The sequence below is a fragment of the Sinohyriopsis cumingii genome, chromosome 2 (assembly GCF_028554795.1).
Source record: "Sinohyriopsis cumingii isolate HCF-2022 chromosome 2, ASM2855479v2, whole genome shotgun sequence".
Taxonomy (NCBI): Eukaryota; Metazoa; Mollusca; class Bivalvia; order Unionida; family Unionidae; genus Sinohyriopsis; species Sinohyriopsis cumingii.
Genome location: NC_142962.1, coordinates 117,326,838 through 117,343,197, shown reverse-complemented (window position 1 = coordinate 117,343,197; position 16,360 = coordinate 117,326,838). Strand labels below are relative to the sequence as shown.

Genomic DNA, 16,360 nt, shown 5'->3' with positions numbered 1-16,360 from the left:
TTTGTCAAGGGATTAAAATACAGTCATAAACCTTTACTTTCCTTTAAAGAAGTCTTGCATCTGTGACGAAAGTTTGAGGATTTCCTTAATTTGTCTTTTCAAGATTGAAAAGGTTTTCATGTGCTAAATGTTTAAACTAAAATGTGATCTTGCACTCTAGCCACTGTGTCTGCCTTTGTATGGAGTATCATAAGCAAGACAATGTAAAATCTCAATTTGAGGAGAAATGAGAAATTTAGTCAAGCAAAGGCCTGATGTTGAACCTATTTTACATAGTTATGGCCCTTGATGAGCATAGACTAGATATCTCACTTGAGTGACATAATTATAGTATTCACATTGTTTGAGTTCAACTAAATTGGCTATGAAGCTCCACTTCAACAAAATCTCAGATGAGTTTGATGATAGATTTTTACAATTTCTTACAAAGTTTACACTCTTGTTCAACTTTGAGAATTCTTAACAGCTTGTGAACACTAGCATTGACACTTTTTTGTTTGTTTCCAGTCTAATTTGCATAGATTAGCTGAGAAGAATTTACATAAATTGACCATAACTTATGGTTATGACCCTTAAAAGACATAGAAAAGGCATTTTAATCGCAGCAGTAACATTACCAGCCATAATTAAAATCCGTTTACATTTCATGGAGCTAGTACCCAGTCCAAGGTGAAAAGTCCCTCCTCTTAGTTATTGGAGGTCCAGAACAAAATAAACAGTTCAAGTCTGACGCCTTAGTTATCACTTCCATCATTCATTATATTGTCCTTCTTTTCTTTGCACTTTGAGCAGTATAACATAATTCTCAGGGCATTTACATATTTTTCTAATTCAAGTGGCATTTGCGATAATTTCAATCTTTGCCAGCCAATGTTCCGATATGCTGACATGGCTACACCTTGGATGATCGATCTGATGTTTCAGTGCTTTTGGCCTGTAAATTTCATTGGATGCAAGTCACTGTATCCAATCAAACCGCTCTTATATTTATTGTTGTCACTGTCACCAACATGGCAACCTAATGGCTTTGGAGTGACATGCTGCCAGCTAGCTGCTGTTATATGCTTTTCTGTTGTTTGCATTAAATAGTAAGGAAAGCAACTCATGAAATCCAATAGTTGTCACTAATGCAAAGCACTTAAATATGGGATCGATCCGCCAAGGTGTAGAAAGGTTAGAATATCAGAATTTTAGCTAGCAAAGATGAATTTCGATAAATTGTGTCCATTTCTTTGTTGTAATTGACCTTATTCCCCTAGTCCACAGTTCTTTTTTGATCAGTATGCCCATTTGTCATCTTGTTGAACTTTGTGCAAAGGCTAGTTAAAAGTGTTTCCATGATTTATCCCCTTGTTGTTACTTGTAATTTGGTATATATTACCCTATACAATTTTGTTTCAGTCATTCTTTGTGTTCGTAATTTCTCCAAGTCTTTCATCTTGCCAGAAGAAGTTGACATAGCGACGATACAAAAGTTTCATGGGATACCATCCCCACCTGTTTGGCACTCACATAGACATGTGTCCTTTTCATGTATGATAGGCAGATGGTGATGTGTGGGAACTAGAAGAGAATGACTGCTGTAGAGAGAAAGAAACTTCTTCCATGTACACCCTCTGTTCTGGGAAGGGAGTTATGGTACTTCCTTGTATAAAGAAGTTGCCAAAAATTTTGAAGTGATTATCCCAGGAGTGAACAGATCTGCCTTCCAAATGTAAGAAAATTGATAACTTGCAGATCCCAGGAAGGTACAAAAGCATCTCACATGGTAAGGAAGTTGCCATCAAGATGATTCCAAAAGGAATTATTGGTACATCCTGGTTTATGGAAGCTGCCAAGTTGCTGATCCCAGGAGGGATCAATGGCACTGCTCATTGGAAGGAAGTAGCCATCTCATGAATCCTTGGAGGGATTCACAGCACTTTCTGATGGAAGAAAGTTGCCAGATCATGGATCACTACAAGGCACTTATTGGCTTAAGGAATTTGCTGGCACCTCTGAGCACATTCTACCTTTCAGATATGAGGGAACTTTTAACTCCTTCTTCTTGTTTATCTATGGATAGGAACACAGCACAGTGGTTGTCATCCCCAGACCGGTCATTGAATCGTCATATGATGATGGTGATGGGCACCTGTTACAAGGCACCAAGCATGAGTCAGTGGCCCAGACAGTACATATCTGTCACCAGGCATTTATTTCCACAAATAGAAGATGTCATAGTGTCTTGACCAGGACCAGGAAGCAACATGCTCCCACTAGGGAAAGAGACCAGGTTAATAGCCCCTCAATCTCTGTGTTTCAGTTCCATCCCTATTGGGATTTGGTGAATTTCACAACCAATGGTGATTATGGAATGTCTCCTCCCCCCCACCCCCATGATGAAATGGATGAGTTTCTAATAGCCTAATAGGCTTTCACCATCCCCTCAATGCCTTGTTATTGAAGTGGGGTCACCACTCATCCCATCCTCCATCAAGAAGGATTGTCACTCCATGCATCAAAGGAATGAGAAGAGAACATATAGTTCTGTTGTGCCACTCCAACATATACAAAATCATAAATTATAAATTCTACTGGATTTGTAAAAGTTTGAGGAGACCTATTTGTCCCCATCTCCGACACATGCTGAGCATACAGTAGAATAAGCAGTGTGGTTATTTTATTATGTGGTAGGCATCAGTTTCATAAGACTCACGTGTTCATACATGTGACAGAAAAGACACGTCAGGACAGATCAGGAAATTTCCAAGAAAGGGGTTTTAGTCAACAAAGTTTTTACATGTGAAAACTTTAAACTATTGAACAGTTTTACATTTTTGAAATATTAAAATGTGCATGTCATCTCATCAAGTCAGTTCTTTCACAGTAAGTTGTTGCCATTCATGCTCTTCTTATATGTAGCACAAGTATTTGTAGTATTGGTGGCAGTCCTTATTGCTGATATTAACACTTGGGAAATTTATGTGCTGTTTTTGGATCCAGGTTTCTTCTGGAGTCAACCTGAATTTTCCCCAGAATGCAGAGTGTCTTTTAATTGTCTGCATTGGAATGTTGCAATGTTAGCGCAACTCTTCCACAAAGAAGTTTAAATTGTTTCCTGTCAGTGCATAGATCCATTTTGCTGACTGCTCAGAATTGGTACCGCTGGAGTCTAGTGTTGTTGTTTTGTTGTCAGTAAGATTCCTCACATGAAGCACAAACACATTTTGGTACATTACACCATCACACTCTTTGTAGTTTTAAGCTTAACTTGCAGACTCCTTTGTTGTCATCATTATCATCGCTATCACCACTTATTAATAACATCAATCAAATCTTGAAAGCAAATATGACTTACTAATATTATAGACAAAGACCTCAGTCAAATCAGGCATTATGGATTACAATGGCAGTTTTAGTAATATGTGTTTTGGTCTGGTTTACATTCATGTTTATTCAGTCCAGTTCAGTGGTGTTTATATTGGTTTTTTCAATGCAGTCATTAGTCTGGTAGTGTCAAAAGCATATATTTCCAGTTCTCGGTCACATGATCACAGACAGTATTATTTTAAATTTACTATGCTGGAACCAAAATGCAAAGAAATTTCTGAAACAAATAATTTTTCAATAATAATTCTGCATTCATGGGAGAGTTTAGTCAATAATGGGAGACATCCTTAATTGCAGTAGAAAAACCTTCCAATGCATTATGTTCAGGTTCATGTGTGCATTTTATGACCATCACAGACAACTGTTGGTCATAGCTTATTTTAGAAACCATGTATGCACTCTTGATGCCCCTTCTTTTTCCATGGAAATCTGGAACCTCCTCCGATGAACAGCTTCAGTGGGGATCTTTCTTAGAGTTTGCTACATTCTAGACAAGAGACATATTCAGGAGGACAGCCTGTCCAAGCAAGGACATGTAGTCCTAACAGAATTGTCTCTGTAGCAGTTGGTTGCATTGTGTCTTTAATGAGGCTGAACAACAAACTACTACTTATCTCCCACCAGTTCCACACACAGATTGCATGGGTGGTGGACACCTTCTGTCTTTGGGAGGGATTTACTCTATGCCTATGTGTTACTATGTTACCATTCAGGTTCTTCACAGTCAGGACTTTGACATGGCACATCATAATAGCTCTCCATACCATGAACAATGGTGGTTCATTGATTTCTTTGACTTGATGCAGCACAGCAATCAACAGATGATCCATCTTCACATCAAGCACATATTAAAAAATGTATGTGCTAAGATCAGTTTTGAAACAGGTTTGCAGACTGCATTGCTTAGGCTAGAAAGCTGTAAGGATTGCCAAGGTTTTCAAGACCAGATGGAGAATTTTCTTTAATTGGTGCAGTGAGCAGCACATTGGTATGATCTGCCCCTCTTTGGCCACATTTGTGGATTTTCTTCTCTTCTTTGTTGTAAAAATACTCATTTTCACCATTAAGATCTATAGAGCAGCCATATCACATACCCTTAAGTTCTCAATGGGCTCCACCATAGGGCTGGGCCATAATCTTTAAAAACTTACCAGGTTATTTGAACACAGAGACCAGTATTTTGTTCATTAAATCCTGGGTGAAACCTGACGGAGGCTTCTTTTGAGAATCTTGCATTAATGACAGGTTTAACTCCTTTAGCATCAGCTTTGAGGAGTGAAATTGAAAAATTGTCAGTCACATGATTTATTGGCAGTTAGTATTCAGCAACCCGGATTTCTAGCCATGAATCAGCTGCCTTTGGTAGTCCTGAAGCTGTTGAAATCCCAAGTCTCAGTCTTATTCAGTTAGTTAACTCAGTTAGAACCATACATTTCTATTTGACTAAATTTGACAAAAAAAGAAATTCTGGAAAATTGAAAATACCTTTTGTCACACATGAAGGTACCTCTGATATCTGAACAGCCACTATGTTAAAGTAGATCATGCTGACTAATCAAAGAGCTAATCAATCTCACATTGATAAAGGTCTTTCATTGATGAAAATCAAGCCCATGAAGATTGGGGTTATGCTACACCTAGGGCCTCGCTTAATAATTTTCTCTCTTGATAATGTTAAGAAATCTACATTCTGCCATCTCCTCCTCTTCATTCTACCTTTGTTTGGTGTCACACCAGAGCAAAGGCATCTGTGCGATACAGCCAGTTTTATCAGGTGAGCAAGTTGTCAAGCCGTTCTCTAGTTTCCAGTAGAACAGCCTATTGACAAAAATGGTATGTTTGCTCTGATAGCTAGTCATGGGGCTGTCAGCCTCAATTTAGGCTGTTAAATTCAGCAATTTAATAATAACAGGTCTTTTGTTGCCGGTATTAATATATAATTTTGGAGGTAACAATAATTTTAATTATGTACTTTGTACCTGTTATTTTTGCCAAATTCCCTACTCCCTCCTTTGATGTCCTTTCAGTCTCTGTCCAAGCCAAAGAAGGATGATATTCCAGATGGTGTAAGTGACTGATGTACAATATCTCAGTAGAACTGTGTTTATTTTTGTTCTAGGCCTCCAGTTACTAAATGGACTGGGGACTAAAACTATGAAAAATTATAGTAATACAATAGAAAAAGGTAAGTGTTACATGATTAAAATTAGTTTTACTTCCAAAATCTATATTTAATTGTCACTATTTGACTGGTGTAAATCCAGTTCATTTTTCTCAAAAATATGGAACATTCAGGTCTTTAATCTGAATTGCAGCTTTATTCATCTATACAATATGTAAATTACCTTAGGTACAGTTATAAAGATACAGTATTCAGGTTTCTATTCTATTTACTAATTCACCTTTTTCATTTATGGCTGATTTCTTATTTCTCATCTTTACTCCTTTCAGGATGTACTGTCCAATTCGTCTGCTTCATCATATTTGGGGTCAAGACCATCTTCACATGTTAGGTTGAAGTCAGATGTCACTGGATCAAGGTCAGCTTTAGAGAAAATCTCTGCCAGATCAAGGTCAGAGGGTCAAAATTCCCAGCTCAATGGCAGAAATAATGGTTCTGACACTGAATGTAGAGACAGTAGGTCAAGATCACAATCTGTGTCAAGGCCAATTTCTCAGTCTCAGGCTACATGCTTAGGGCCAGATTCAGAGGTTGTAAGTCCACAGGAAGAAGATGAAGAAATACCAGTCTTTGAAGACCAACCAAAAGTGCACAAAAGACCCTCATCCTCAATCATAGAAGCTCTACAGATGGAACAAGAATTTCTTGGGATAGGGATGGATGAGTCCTTCAAGAAGGTGGACCAGCATGTACGACAGACTAGACATAAAAGTCCAGATGCTGATGATGAAAATATTTCAATTGATGAAGGAAGTGATGATAGCATGGCTGACATAGACCATGACCCCTTGTACCAAGAAGTTGACCAAAATCATGAGAGTACATACGAACCAAAGCGATTGAATCCACCTCAGGTTAAAATTGAAAGAAAAATTTTCCAAGATGTTAGTCGGATGGATTCTCTTGTTAGTTCTAGCAATGAAAGTGAGGACATGTTGGAAAGAATGGCAAGTTTTGCATTCAATAGCAAAAGGCCCATAATGCATGTTGGTCCGTTTGAAAGAGATTCTCTTGGTGGGGACACTCCTGATATGGATTCATTTGATGAAGGACCCATTGGTCGCAGCTCAGGGATTATAGAACAGGAAATCATTGAACGATCAACTTCTCCAATACATTCATCTCCTCTTAATCTATCTCCACGGTCTCATGGGACACCAGTGACACCTATAACACTAATATTACCTGATGTTGTATCATCCTCACCACAATCTCCTCCAAGATTCTTTACTCCAGACCATGGATCAAGTAATGTTTCTGCCATTGCAACACTTCCACGTGTTAGGCGTGCTGGCTTAAAACCACCCTCTGTTCACTTTGATTATGAAGACTCTGTGATAACACAGTTAGAAAGGCAGCATCCAGAGTCAGGTGATAGTCGCACTGTGTTGGCAGAGGTACATAGTGCACCTGCCACTGTTACACGACACCCATCTTCATCCAAGGACATCCCACCAGCTGCCAGGGGCAGAGCTCGCTTCAATACATGGGTGTGTGAAATGCTGTTTCTTATATTATTATTTAATTATTATTATTGAATTCATGCAACATGCAGAGTGCATATTAATCATATGGCACATGGCTAGTTCAGTAACATGCTAGTGTAATTCCTGCACAGGTTGTATTACGCTGACCAGATGGTACACGTGATTAAATGTTTTTCAGTTGTCATGAACTGGGGTCTGCTTGGTCAATTTGTTGATACCTTGTGTTTTTAAGTCTGCTTTTAAAAAATTCAAGGCAGCTAGAAGAAAACTTGGACTACTGTCCTCGCAGGAAAACTGAGAATTACCCATCTTCTCAATACATAGCTAAATTATTTTTTTCAAAATTTAGAGTTTTTCTTTTCTAAAAACTATTTAATGAATGGTACAAGAGTTTCAGCTATGTTAAGAAATATGAAAATTGGCTTAGAAATTTTGTTAATATTTGAATTTGAAATTGTGTATATTGTTTAGCATTTGGCTTGACAAAGTCCTGTCTGATTTCTCAAATACTATCTGTAAAAATACGATAAAGTATTAGGTCACCAGTTCCTAACCTATCTGGGTAGCAACCTGGATTAGGTTTGTGGTGTTTGCCTCACAAACCAACAAATGCTAAAACAACCACTTGGGTAGGAAATTTAGGTTTATTAAGGTTGCTACCCACTCAAGCATGGCAACTCAGTTTTGGATTGCGACCCATGGTTTAGAACTACTGATTTAGTTAGATTGAATTAACCAGCCAACTTTTTCAATGTTTTCTTTGTGGTAGTTGATTGACAATTTAATGCGCTGTCTGGATGAGAGATTAGTTGTGGTAATGGCTGCTGTAACTTGCATCAGATTATTGCTTTCTAGGGTACAGTGTATTTTTGGCCTGGTTGTAATGTCTAGTTTTAATGCAGTGCAGTATGGTGAAACTAAACTGGTATGTGTGGATAACAATCAATATAGTTTTTGTATACTGCACTTCTTCACTATAAGCCCATGAATATAATATAGTTCATTATATAAGGCAATATGGTCCTGGATCACTTTCATTATGTAATAGTAAAATTATATATATTATACAACCTGGATTATTTGGACCCTTGGGGGACAGATTTTGTCCAGATAATCATCTGTCAGGATGATCATCAAATAATGGTCTTATGAACACAAGTGTCAGGGTGAACTCTGCTGATATAGGTTATTTTTTTAAATGTATCCATAGGTGTTTAACATTTCATTGCATGTTAAGTTGCTTTTGATTGTTGATTTTCAGTTAATTATGTAGGCTTGGGCTGCTATGAGTCTTAATTATGTTTGATTAGCTTAGAATTTCTTTATAACCAATTACATACAGTGCAGATCACGATTTTTTTATTTCCCCCACATGGGGGGGGGGGGCACTTATTTCCCTCCACTTTTGCTCCATGGTAGAGGGATAAATGTCTACAAATCAATGCTGTGCCTAGACAGGCCTGGTGCTGGCAACTCCACTATGGATGGGCTGGTCAGTAGTACTGATTGACATCTGAACAGGCAAAGAAAGAAGACCACCAATGGAAAGGATGAAATGTCATGAGTGATTTTAGCCTGATATCATTTAAAGACTCAGTCATCTTTATTTTGATCATATGTCTAGATAATAAAAAAGTAATTTCAAGTCTTGTATATTTAATACATGCATATTTAGAAAAGGTTGATAACAATCTTTTGCAATAATTTTATGCTTTAACTTTATTCAGAGAATTCTGAACAAACTTGCTCACAAGACTTTACAAGATGCGCACCTTGTGGAGCTTCCCTTGAACAACATAAATTTATCTTACTGTTACAAAGGGAAAGTAATTCTCTGAGATATGGACAATTAAATTCTAAGTGACAAACACTTCTGTTTTTAAAAAAAAACAACAGAAAATACTGAATTTACACTGAAATGCAAACCCCATACTTTGCCCTTAAGCTGTAATGACACATTCACAAAGCTACATATACAAAACTTTGAACTAGTTCAGTTCTGACTTTATGTGTACTGTAAGGGACTGACTTGTTTTATTTTGTTTATGCTACAAATCTGAGCAAGCATTTAACTCCCCTTTAGAAACTTAAATGGTTTTACCTTAATAAAGACTTTACTTCAGTGGATGTTCAACAGAAATCAGAGCAATGACCATTGTCAGCATTGTTATAAAATATTGACAAGGAGTAGTATCTAAAGATGTCAGTTTCAGTTTGAGAAAGGTGTGTTTCTGTCACATGAAAGCAATCATGGTGCATTGTATTTAGAAGCCCTAATTATGGTCCAGCAATTAACGGTGGAAATTTGAAAACTTTCCATAATTGATTTCAGCTCATTTTATTGCTGAAATGAATAACAGTGTAGAAAATTGTAAAATCTAACATGTTGAGAGATTTTAATTTCCAATAGATTTAGAGCTTTCTGCATGGATGTATTATCTCCACATGTATCCAATGATTTTGCTAAATGTTTTAAGGGGAAAACCTAAAAACTAAAGTTTTACCATCTTAGAAACAAAAGTAAATTAAGGAAATGATAGATAAATAACCTAATCATAATAGAGATATATTTCTTATAATTATTTCGACAGATATTAAAGTATGAAGTTTCATGTTTGTGATTGTTGAAGTGTTTGGTTATTGGAACAGAAAAATTTCAAACTATTTTCCTTGCATAATATTTGGTATGTTTCTGTGCATTGCCTTATTGCTTAACTTTACTTTGGCCAGGTGGGTAAACTGTGAGTGAGCGAGTGTGAGAGAGCGAGAGAGAGAGAGACACACACACATTACTTTTCTTACCACTTACGAATGTTTACAGATTTCAGTTTGTGTACATGTAGATTTATAATCGGTATATTTTTCAAATTTTAATTCTAAAGAATGCCTAAAAGGTTGATTTGTCAAGCATAAAAAAGTTAAAAACTAATAGGCATTTTAGCTTATATTTTTTAAATCACACTGGAATAAAATATTCTTCAAAACAAGCAGAATTGTAATAAGCTTTAATGGTTTGAACATATTTATTTCTTGGTATGGGTATTGAGGCCTCTAACTGAAGAAACTAGGCCATCAGGGAATACTTAAACAGTTACCAAAGCATCTGTTCAGTGCAACTGATTTCAATAAATTGTAGTTGTTTTGAGTAAATATTTTATGAGAGGGGCAGGGGTTTAATATAAAGTTAATGATTCAGAAATGCTTCAGAGCATGTTTATCTCATTTTTCTGTATTATACATCCATGTCGTGTGCATTAAAATGAACAGTTGAAGAGGGAGGTAAATATTAATTTTATCGGATGCTCAAGTTTATTTGGTGATACAGATATATAGGTATGCAACTGATGTACAATATTTACAGGCAATAAATCGACAAAAACTCAATAGTATACGGCAGAATATTGACAAAACAGTTTACACAACCAACAACCATTTTTGCAGCAACCATTGATATTATCTCTTTGCTGTCCATATATAATATGATGAAGTTCAGACCCTCACTAGTACACTGGTTGTGGTCCATGTATTAATTTGAAAAATGTTTTCATGATTTTAGGTAGGTTTTCACTGCCATATATGTATGGACATTAGTTTGGAATTTGCAAATAATAATGTCTTAATTGTAAGTCAGAATGGTAAAGTGACAATGACATGATGTCTTAGAGCTGTATATTGTTGTCATTCTAATAGAAAGGGTTCAGCTGTTCTGGTATGTCCATGTACAGTATCAATTGTTGGAAACCTGAATAAATCATTATTTAAACTACTGCATTTGGTTCTCAGTGGAGTACGCTGGACTTGGCAGTATTAGAATACATGGAAGCAATATGTTTATCCCAGTTCAAGTAAGTTTTAAAATTTTATATAGATTGGTTACTTTCAATTTCTGTCTGTAATGCGTTCTACAGTTGAATCATACAAGGGAGGAATTAATTTTGATATAAGGTAGTTCTACAGAAAGGGAGCTGATGGGTTGAGTGCATTCGTTTTGTCATCAGTAACAAAAGGTTGAATTACCTCTTTGTAAGCAGTTTGGAGCAATACCATTGTCCATTTTATTTCAAACTTTCTATCCTCTTTAACACAATTTCTATACTTAGTCAATCTGACTAATGCAAATAATAGAAGACAATAAACATAAAATGCCATAATTTTATATTAGCTCTATTGATTAATACACATGTTCTTCATTGTATTCCTGTTTTTCTTTGATTAGAATAATAATAATAATAATGAGGACTTTGTATAGCGCCTAATCATTGGAAGCTCTAAGCGCTTTACAACATTAGACAACACCTATAACATAAAAAACATATCTAGTGATATTATTACAACAAAAAAACACCATGCAATTAAAAAACATAAAAACTGCTGAAAATATTTAACATTGGGAACATTATTAGGTCTTTAAGTTTGTTCTTGCAGTTGAAATAAGTGAGTTTTAAGAGCACTCTTGAATGGGGTCACTGTGTCTTTGTTTGTAAGTTCAGTGGGCAATTCATTCCATGCTGCTGGGCCCCAGTATGCAAAAGAACATTGTCCATATGACATCGTATTTGTAGTGGGAATATTGAGTATATGATTGTCAGAAGAGGAGCGTGAGTATCTTGCTGGCGTGTACACATGGGGTGCGGTTGGATAGGTATGTTGGACTGGAGTCCATCAGTTAAACTTAGCACAGAGAACAAATTTTATGTTTGATTCTGGATTGAATGGATAGCCAGTGTAGGGTACAGAGCAGCAGGGAGGTGTGCTCTGATCGTGGTACTCTAAGTATGATCTGAGCAGCTGTGTTTTGAAATTTTTGAAGTTTCTGGAGTAGATATTGAGATGAACCAGACAGAATTGAGTTACAATAATCCAGTCTTGAAAGTACTAATGAACACACAAGTATTTTAGTGGCATCAACTGACAGATATTTGTGAATAGAGCTGATGCATCTCAGCTCAAGATATGCAGCCTTGCATATGTTCATGACATGTTGGTGCAGCATGAGAGTACTGTCCAGAGTGACACCTAGGTTTCGTACTGACTGTGTGAATTTAATGTTGGTGTTACTGATATTTATTGTTTGAGGTAAAGGATGCGACTGAGAAAGTCTTTGTGTTGTGATCAGAATGGCCTCAGTTTTATCATCATTCATCTGCAGCTTGTTACCTGTCATCCATGATTTCACATCAGAAATGCACCTCTCTACACCTTGGATGGTAGCATCAACTTCAGTTGGGTGGCTAGATTTGTATATTTGGGTGTTGTTAGCGTACAATTGGTGAGACACTGGATGATGATCTATGACACTTGAAAACGGCTGGGTATATAGAATGAAGAGAACAGGTCCAAGAACAGACCCCTGTGGAACACCACAGCATAGATTAACAGGGCTGGAGTGTATTCTATTTGCAGACACATATTGTGTCCTGTTGATCAAGTAGGACTTGAACCACAGTAAGGCTGTATCATGAATGCCAAATACATGCTGGAGACGGTGAAGTAATATATCATGGTTTATTCTGTCAAATGCTGCAGACAAATCAGGGAGGGTGAGGACTGTAATCTTTCCGCTATCCAAAGAAGAGAGAATGTCATTAACTACTTTTAGAAGAGTAGTTTCAGTACTGTGGCAAGATTGTACATGGCTATAAAGACTGTTTGAATTCAGATGAGATACAAGCTGGAATAGAACAATCTTTTCTAAGATTTTTTGTATGAATGGGAGATTAGAAACTGGGCAGTAGTTTCTTAAATTGTTTTGGTCGAGTGTTGGTTTCTTCAGCAGAGGCTTTACAATGGCAGTTTTGAAAAATGATGGGAATTCCCCGGATGAGAGAGAGGTATTAATAACATCAGTTAGTGAAGGCAATACTGGATCTAAGCACTCAAGCAGCAATGATGTTGGAATTGGATCAAGTTCACATGACTTTGGTGCACTCTTCATCACGATTGTAAATCCATAGAGACAGGTTCAGATGTTGCTAATGGTTGCCACTGAAATTATGTATCCCAACTGTATGGTGACAACGAGTCAGTTGAAATGTGTTGTCAAGAATCAAATAACTGAATATCCTGTGGGTTATACAGTAACTATGATTCAAAAACTGATTATTCATTAAAATAAATACTCTTCACTTTTACCCAAAAGTGCATTGTTTATTGACAACATAATGGCAAAGAAAACAAACCTACAAAAGAGCTGCTGTTGAGCTTTTAGGTTATTAGTTTATGCAAGAAATGAAGACATCCATGGCACAAAAAAATGGTGTTGTTGCCTTCTTTTGTGCTACATTATTACATGAGCATCTATCTTCAAAATGTGGATGTATCTAGGATGACTTTCTGCAACCATTTGTGAGCCAAGATATACAAAAACAAAAGCCAGTACATTGATAAATAATACAGAATAATTCAGTTTAAAGATACAAAGCCTTAATAATGCTCTTTCTCTTTGACACATATATTTGAGTTACATTGTAATTAACTGAATGATCACATTTTTCAGTATAATAAAGTGAGCAAAATGCTCCAGAAAAAGAGAAAACAAGTGAAATAATTGCTGCATCTCTCTGTCTCACAAGAAAGCAGGGTGAGCAGAGCTATTCTCCATGAGAAGCCATGTCAACTTCATCTGGACATATGGAGAGCTGTTGGAAGAGTTTTTTCTTAAACCTCTCTGCTCTCTCTCCAACCCACATTCCCACTACAAAGAGTGGGGAATCGAAAAAATCATGTTATCTGGGCTGTCATAATACGAACACATTTTGTATGAATTTGCAGTTCATGTATCAGAATTCAGTACTTTAAGATGTAAGTATGCAAAATCTGTTAAGCAGGTATATTGCAGTTGAAATTTTGACTTAAATTTCATGGTACTGAAGTAAAACAAACAGGTTATCATATTTCTTGACAGTATGGCAAGATGTTAAACCATTGGAAAGTTTGGCTTCATATTGATTATTTTCATCTCACTCTATCTTCCAAATGTTGCATGAAATTATGCAGGTACTTTTCATCCCTGATTTTGAAGAGAATGCAAGGAAGGATTGATAACTGAATGAACAATGAGTAAAAATGGTTTAAGAAGTTTTGTAGAATAATTTGGTTTATTTTCTTCATTTGAATTGCCACTGACCTGATGACCTGAAACCTGCAAGTTTCAGAGCAGACCTCACCAATAGAATTTTTGTTGTGGGAATCTTGCTGTTTCTTTTGGTAGTTGCTAACCCAAAGTCCAGCAAGTTCTGAAATTTATTTTGTAATTTGTTTATATTGTGCCTTCAGAAACCAGGAGAGATAAAATTAACCAGTAATTAGTAATTATTTGTTGAGTTTATACAGATCATAAGCATATGAATGTACCCAATGTTATAAAAGAAAAAGAAAAAACGTTTTTTTTTGTGTGTGTGTAGCCATAGAAATAAACGTTGCTTTAACTTTTTCCACAGGATTCAAAGGCTTATCCTGTGGTTCACAGGAGAAGACCCAAGATGGATGTTGTGGCAGGTAAAACAGCATGAGCATATAAATATACCCAATGGCAATAAGAGAGGTTCAAGCAAAAAGATTAAATTTAAAGGATCTTTATGTGAGATCAAGTTAATCATGCTAGACAAAAAAGCCATAGACCTAATCCTTTCTTGCCGCCATATTGTGCATATGCTTCATCTTTGTTACTCAGATGTAACCCATTCTTGGTATCATATTGTGTGCCTGTTATATCTGTAGGCTAGATGATGTGGATCTAAGCTTTTTTCTTCTGCTTTTCTTTCTCTTTTGCAAGGGGAAATCTCTATAAAAGTGATATTGGTTTCTTTTTTCAATTCTGCTGGTGTTGCCTCCCTTATTTTGTAATACTTGTTGAGGGTTGATGAATATATGCAAGTTTTGTTATAATATGAAGTAGAGGAGGAATCATATTCTGCACTTAGCTGTGTTGATTGTGACTAAATGTGCTTTTTATTTTCACTTTACTGTTTAATATCATACTGTTAATATTTGTGAAATGGTTGCTTGTCCAAAATGTGTAAACGTTTTTGTTATATTTTCTGGTTGCAATTCCAGTGGTAGATATTTTGAATTATTTCAGGTTTTTTCCAAATGTTGTTTAAATTATAATTGTCATCATTTGTGTTTCAGATGTGAAGAATACGCTGTCAGAGCCAGTAACTGCCAGTTCTCTCTTCAAAGACATCAGTGTTCCTGTCTATGCAACTCTTAAAGGAGTAAGTCTCTTGTTGCAAAATATTTGTTCAAAAAATTTAAGGATTCCTGTCTGTTTGGTTATGATGTCAAGAAGAAAAAAATGTTACACTTTTTGGTACATTACTTTTCAGCTGGATAATTGGTTATAATATCAAGAAGAAATAATACTGTAGTACCATATATACTCAGTTGATTCATCAGTAAGGCCCCCCTCCCCCTTTTAAGGCTGCTAAAAGTGAATTTCATTATGACCCTCCTTTAAGTTGAGGTTGGGGTCATATCCATATTCAAGGGGTGAAATGTGGTCAGTGAATTAGTTACACATGGGCAAGAAATAAACAAATCAAACTGGATAGATATGGCAAATAATTACAAAACGGTTTAGAATAAGTACATTTGTATTATTGAGTTGAATATTTACAAAAATATTTACAACTTGCGTTTTGTCCATCTTCATGCAGTGAGCTCCATAATGCTTAACATTTTCAATCCATTCATATAATAAATCTATACGTTGAATAATATGTCTTATACAGGTACCCAGAATAATGTGATTTGCAATTTCTTGTAATATATTAATATATATTAATTCCAAAAGTATTATAATAAACAATTAATGTAAAGTCCACAGTATCATTTCATCTGGTTCAAAGCCCAAGAACTCATCCTTATTGTCGGAGTTGCCAAATATTGTTTTGAATTAGTCCACTGCCATCCAGTTGTTGTAAACATTGTCAGACTCTGATTCCGTGTAGGATTGAACTTGTTTAGGCAAACATCCAGTGGCCACAGTACTGATGTTTTGCTACCAGGGATCAAAGTTTGGTATGTTCACTGTTGCCACAACTTCTGTTTCACAGACTGCACCAAATGCGCTGAAACATGTCCCACACAAGCAATGCATTGTGTTTCACCAATGTGCCTGGTCTATCATACTTTCTCAGTCCAGACCAAAACATGAAGTTCATCCATATTTCTTGTGTGTCAGATCAATGTCATTCTTTTTCCTCTCGATGATAACAAATTTGAAAAATTTATCCATTTTCTCCGAGGCATAGACGGGCAATTTCTGGGCTATGTGAGTGAGTAGTCTGAGTACAAGTCTGTGAGATTGCATAAATTG

The 16,360-nt window shown here is 36.2% G+C and overlaps 1 protein-coding gene across 3 annotated transcripts in view; it reads left to right on the top strand.

Annotated features, from left to right (window-relative positions):
- Positions 1 to 16,360, top strand: part of LOC149805675 (pleckstrin homology domain-containing family H member 2-like) — a 349,103-nt gene that overhangs the window by 235,715 nt on the left and 97,028 nt on the right. For all 3 annotated transcript variants that reach the window (XR_016419762.1, XM_089950325.1, XM_089950326.1), the window contains 3 exons: positions 5,824 to 7,044; positions 14,481 to 14,538; positions 15,172 to 15,257. Coding sequence is in view for 2 of the 3 variants with exons in the window: in XM_089950325.1 (XP_089806451.1) it covers positions 5,824 to 7,044; positions 14,481 to 14,538; positions 15,172 to 15,257 (1,365 nt within the window). In the remaining variant the exon portion in view is untranslated. The remainder of the gene's footprint in view (positions 1 to 5,823; positions 7,045 to 14,480; positions 14,539 to 15,171; positions 15,258 to 16,360) is intronic.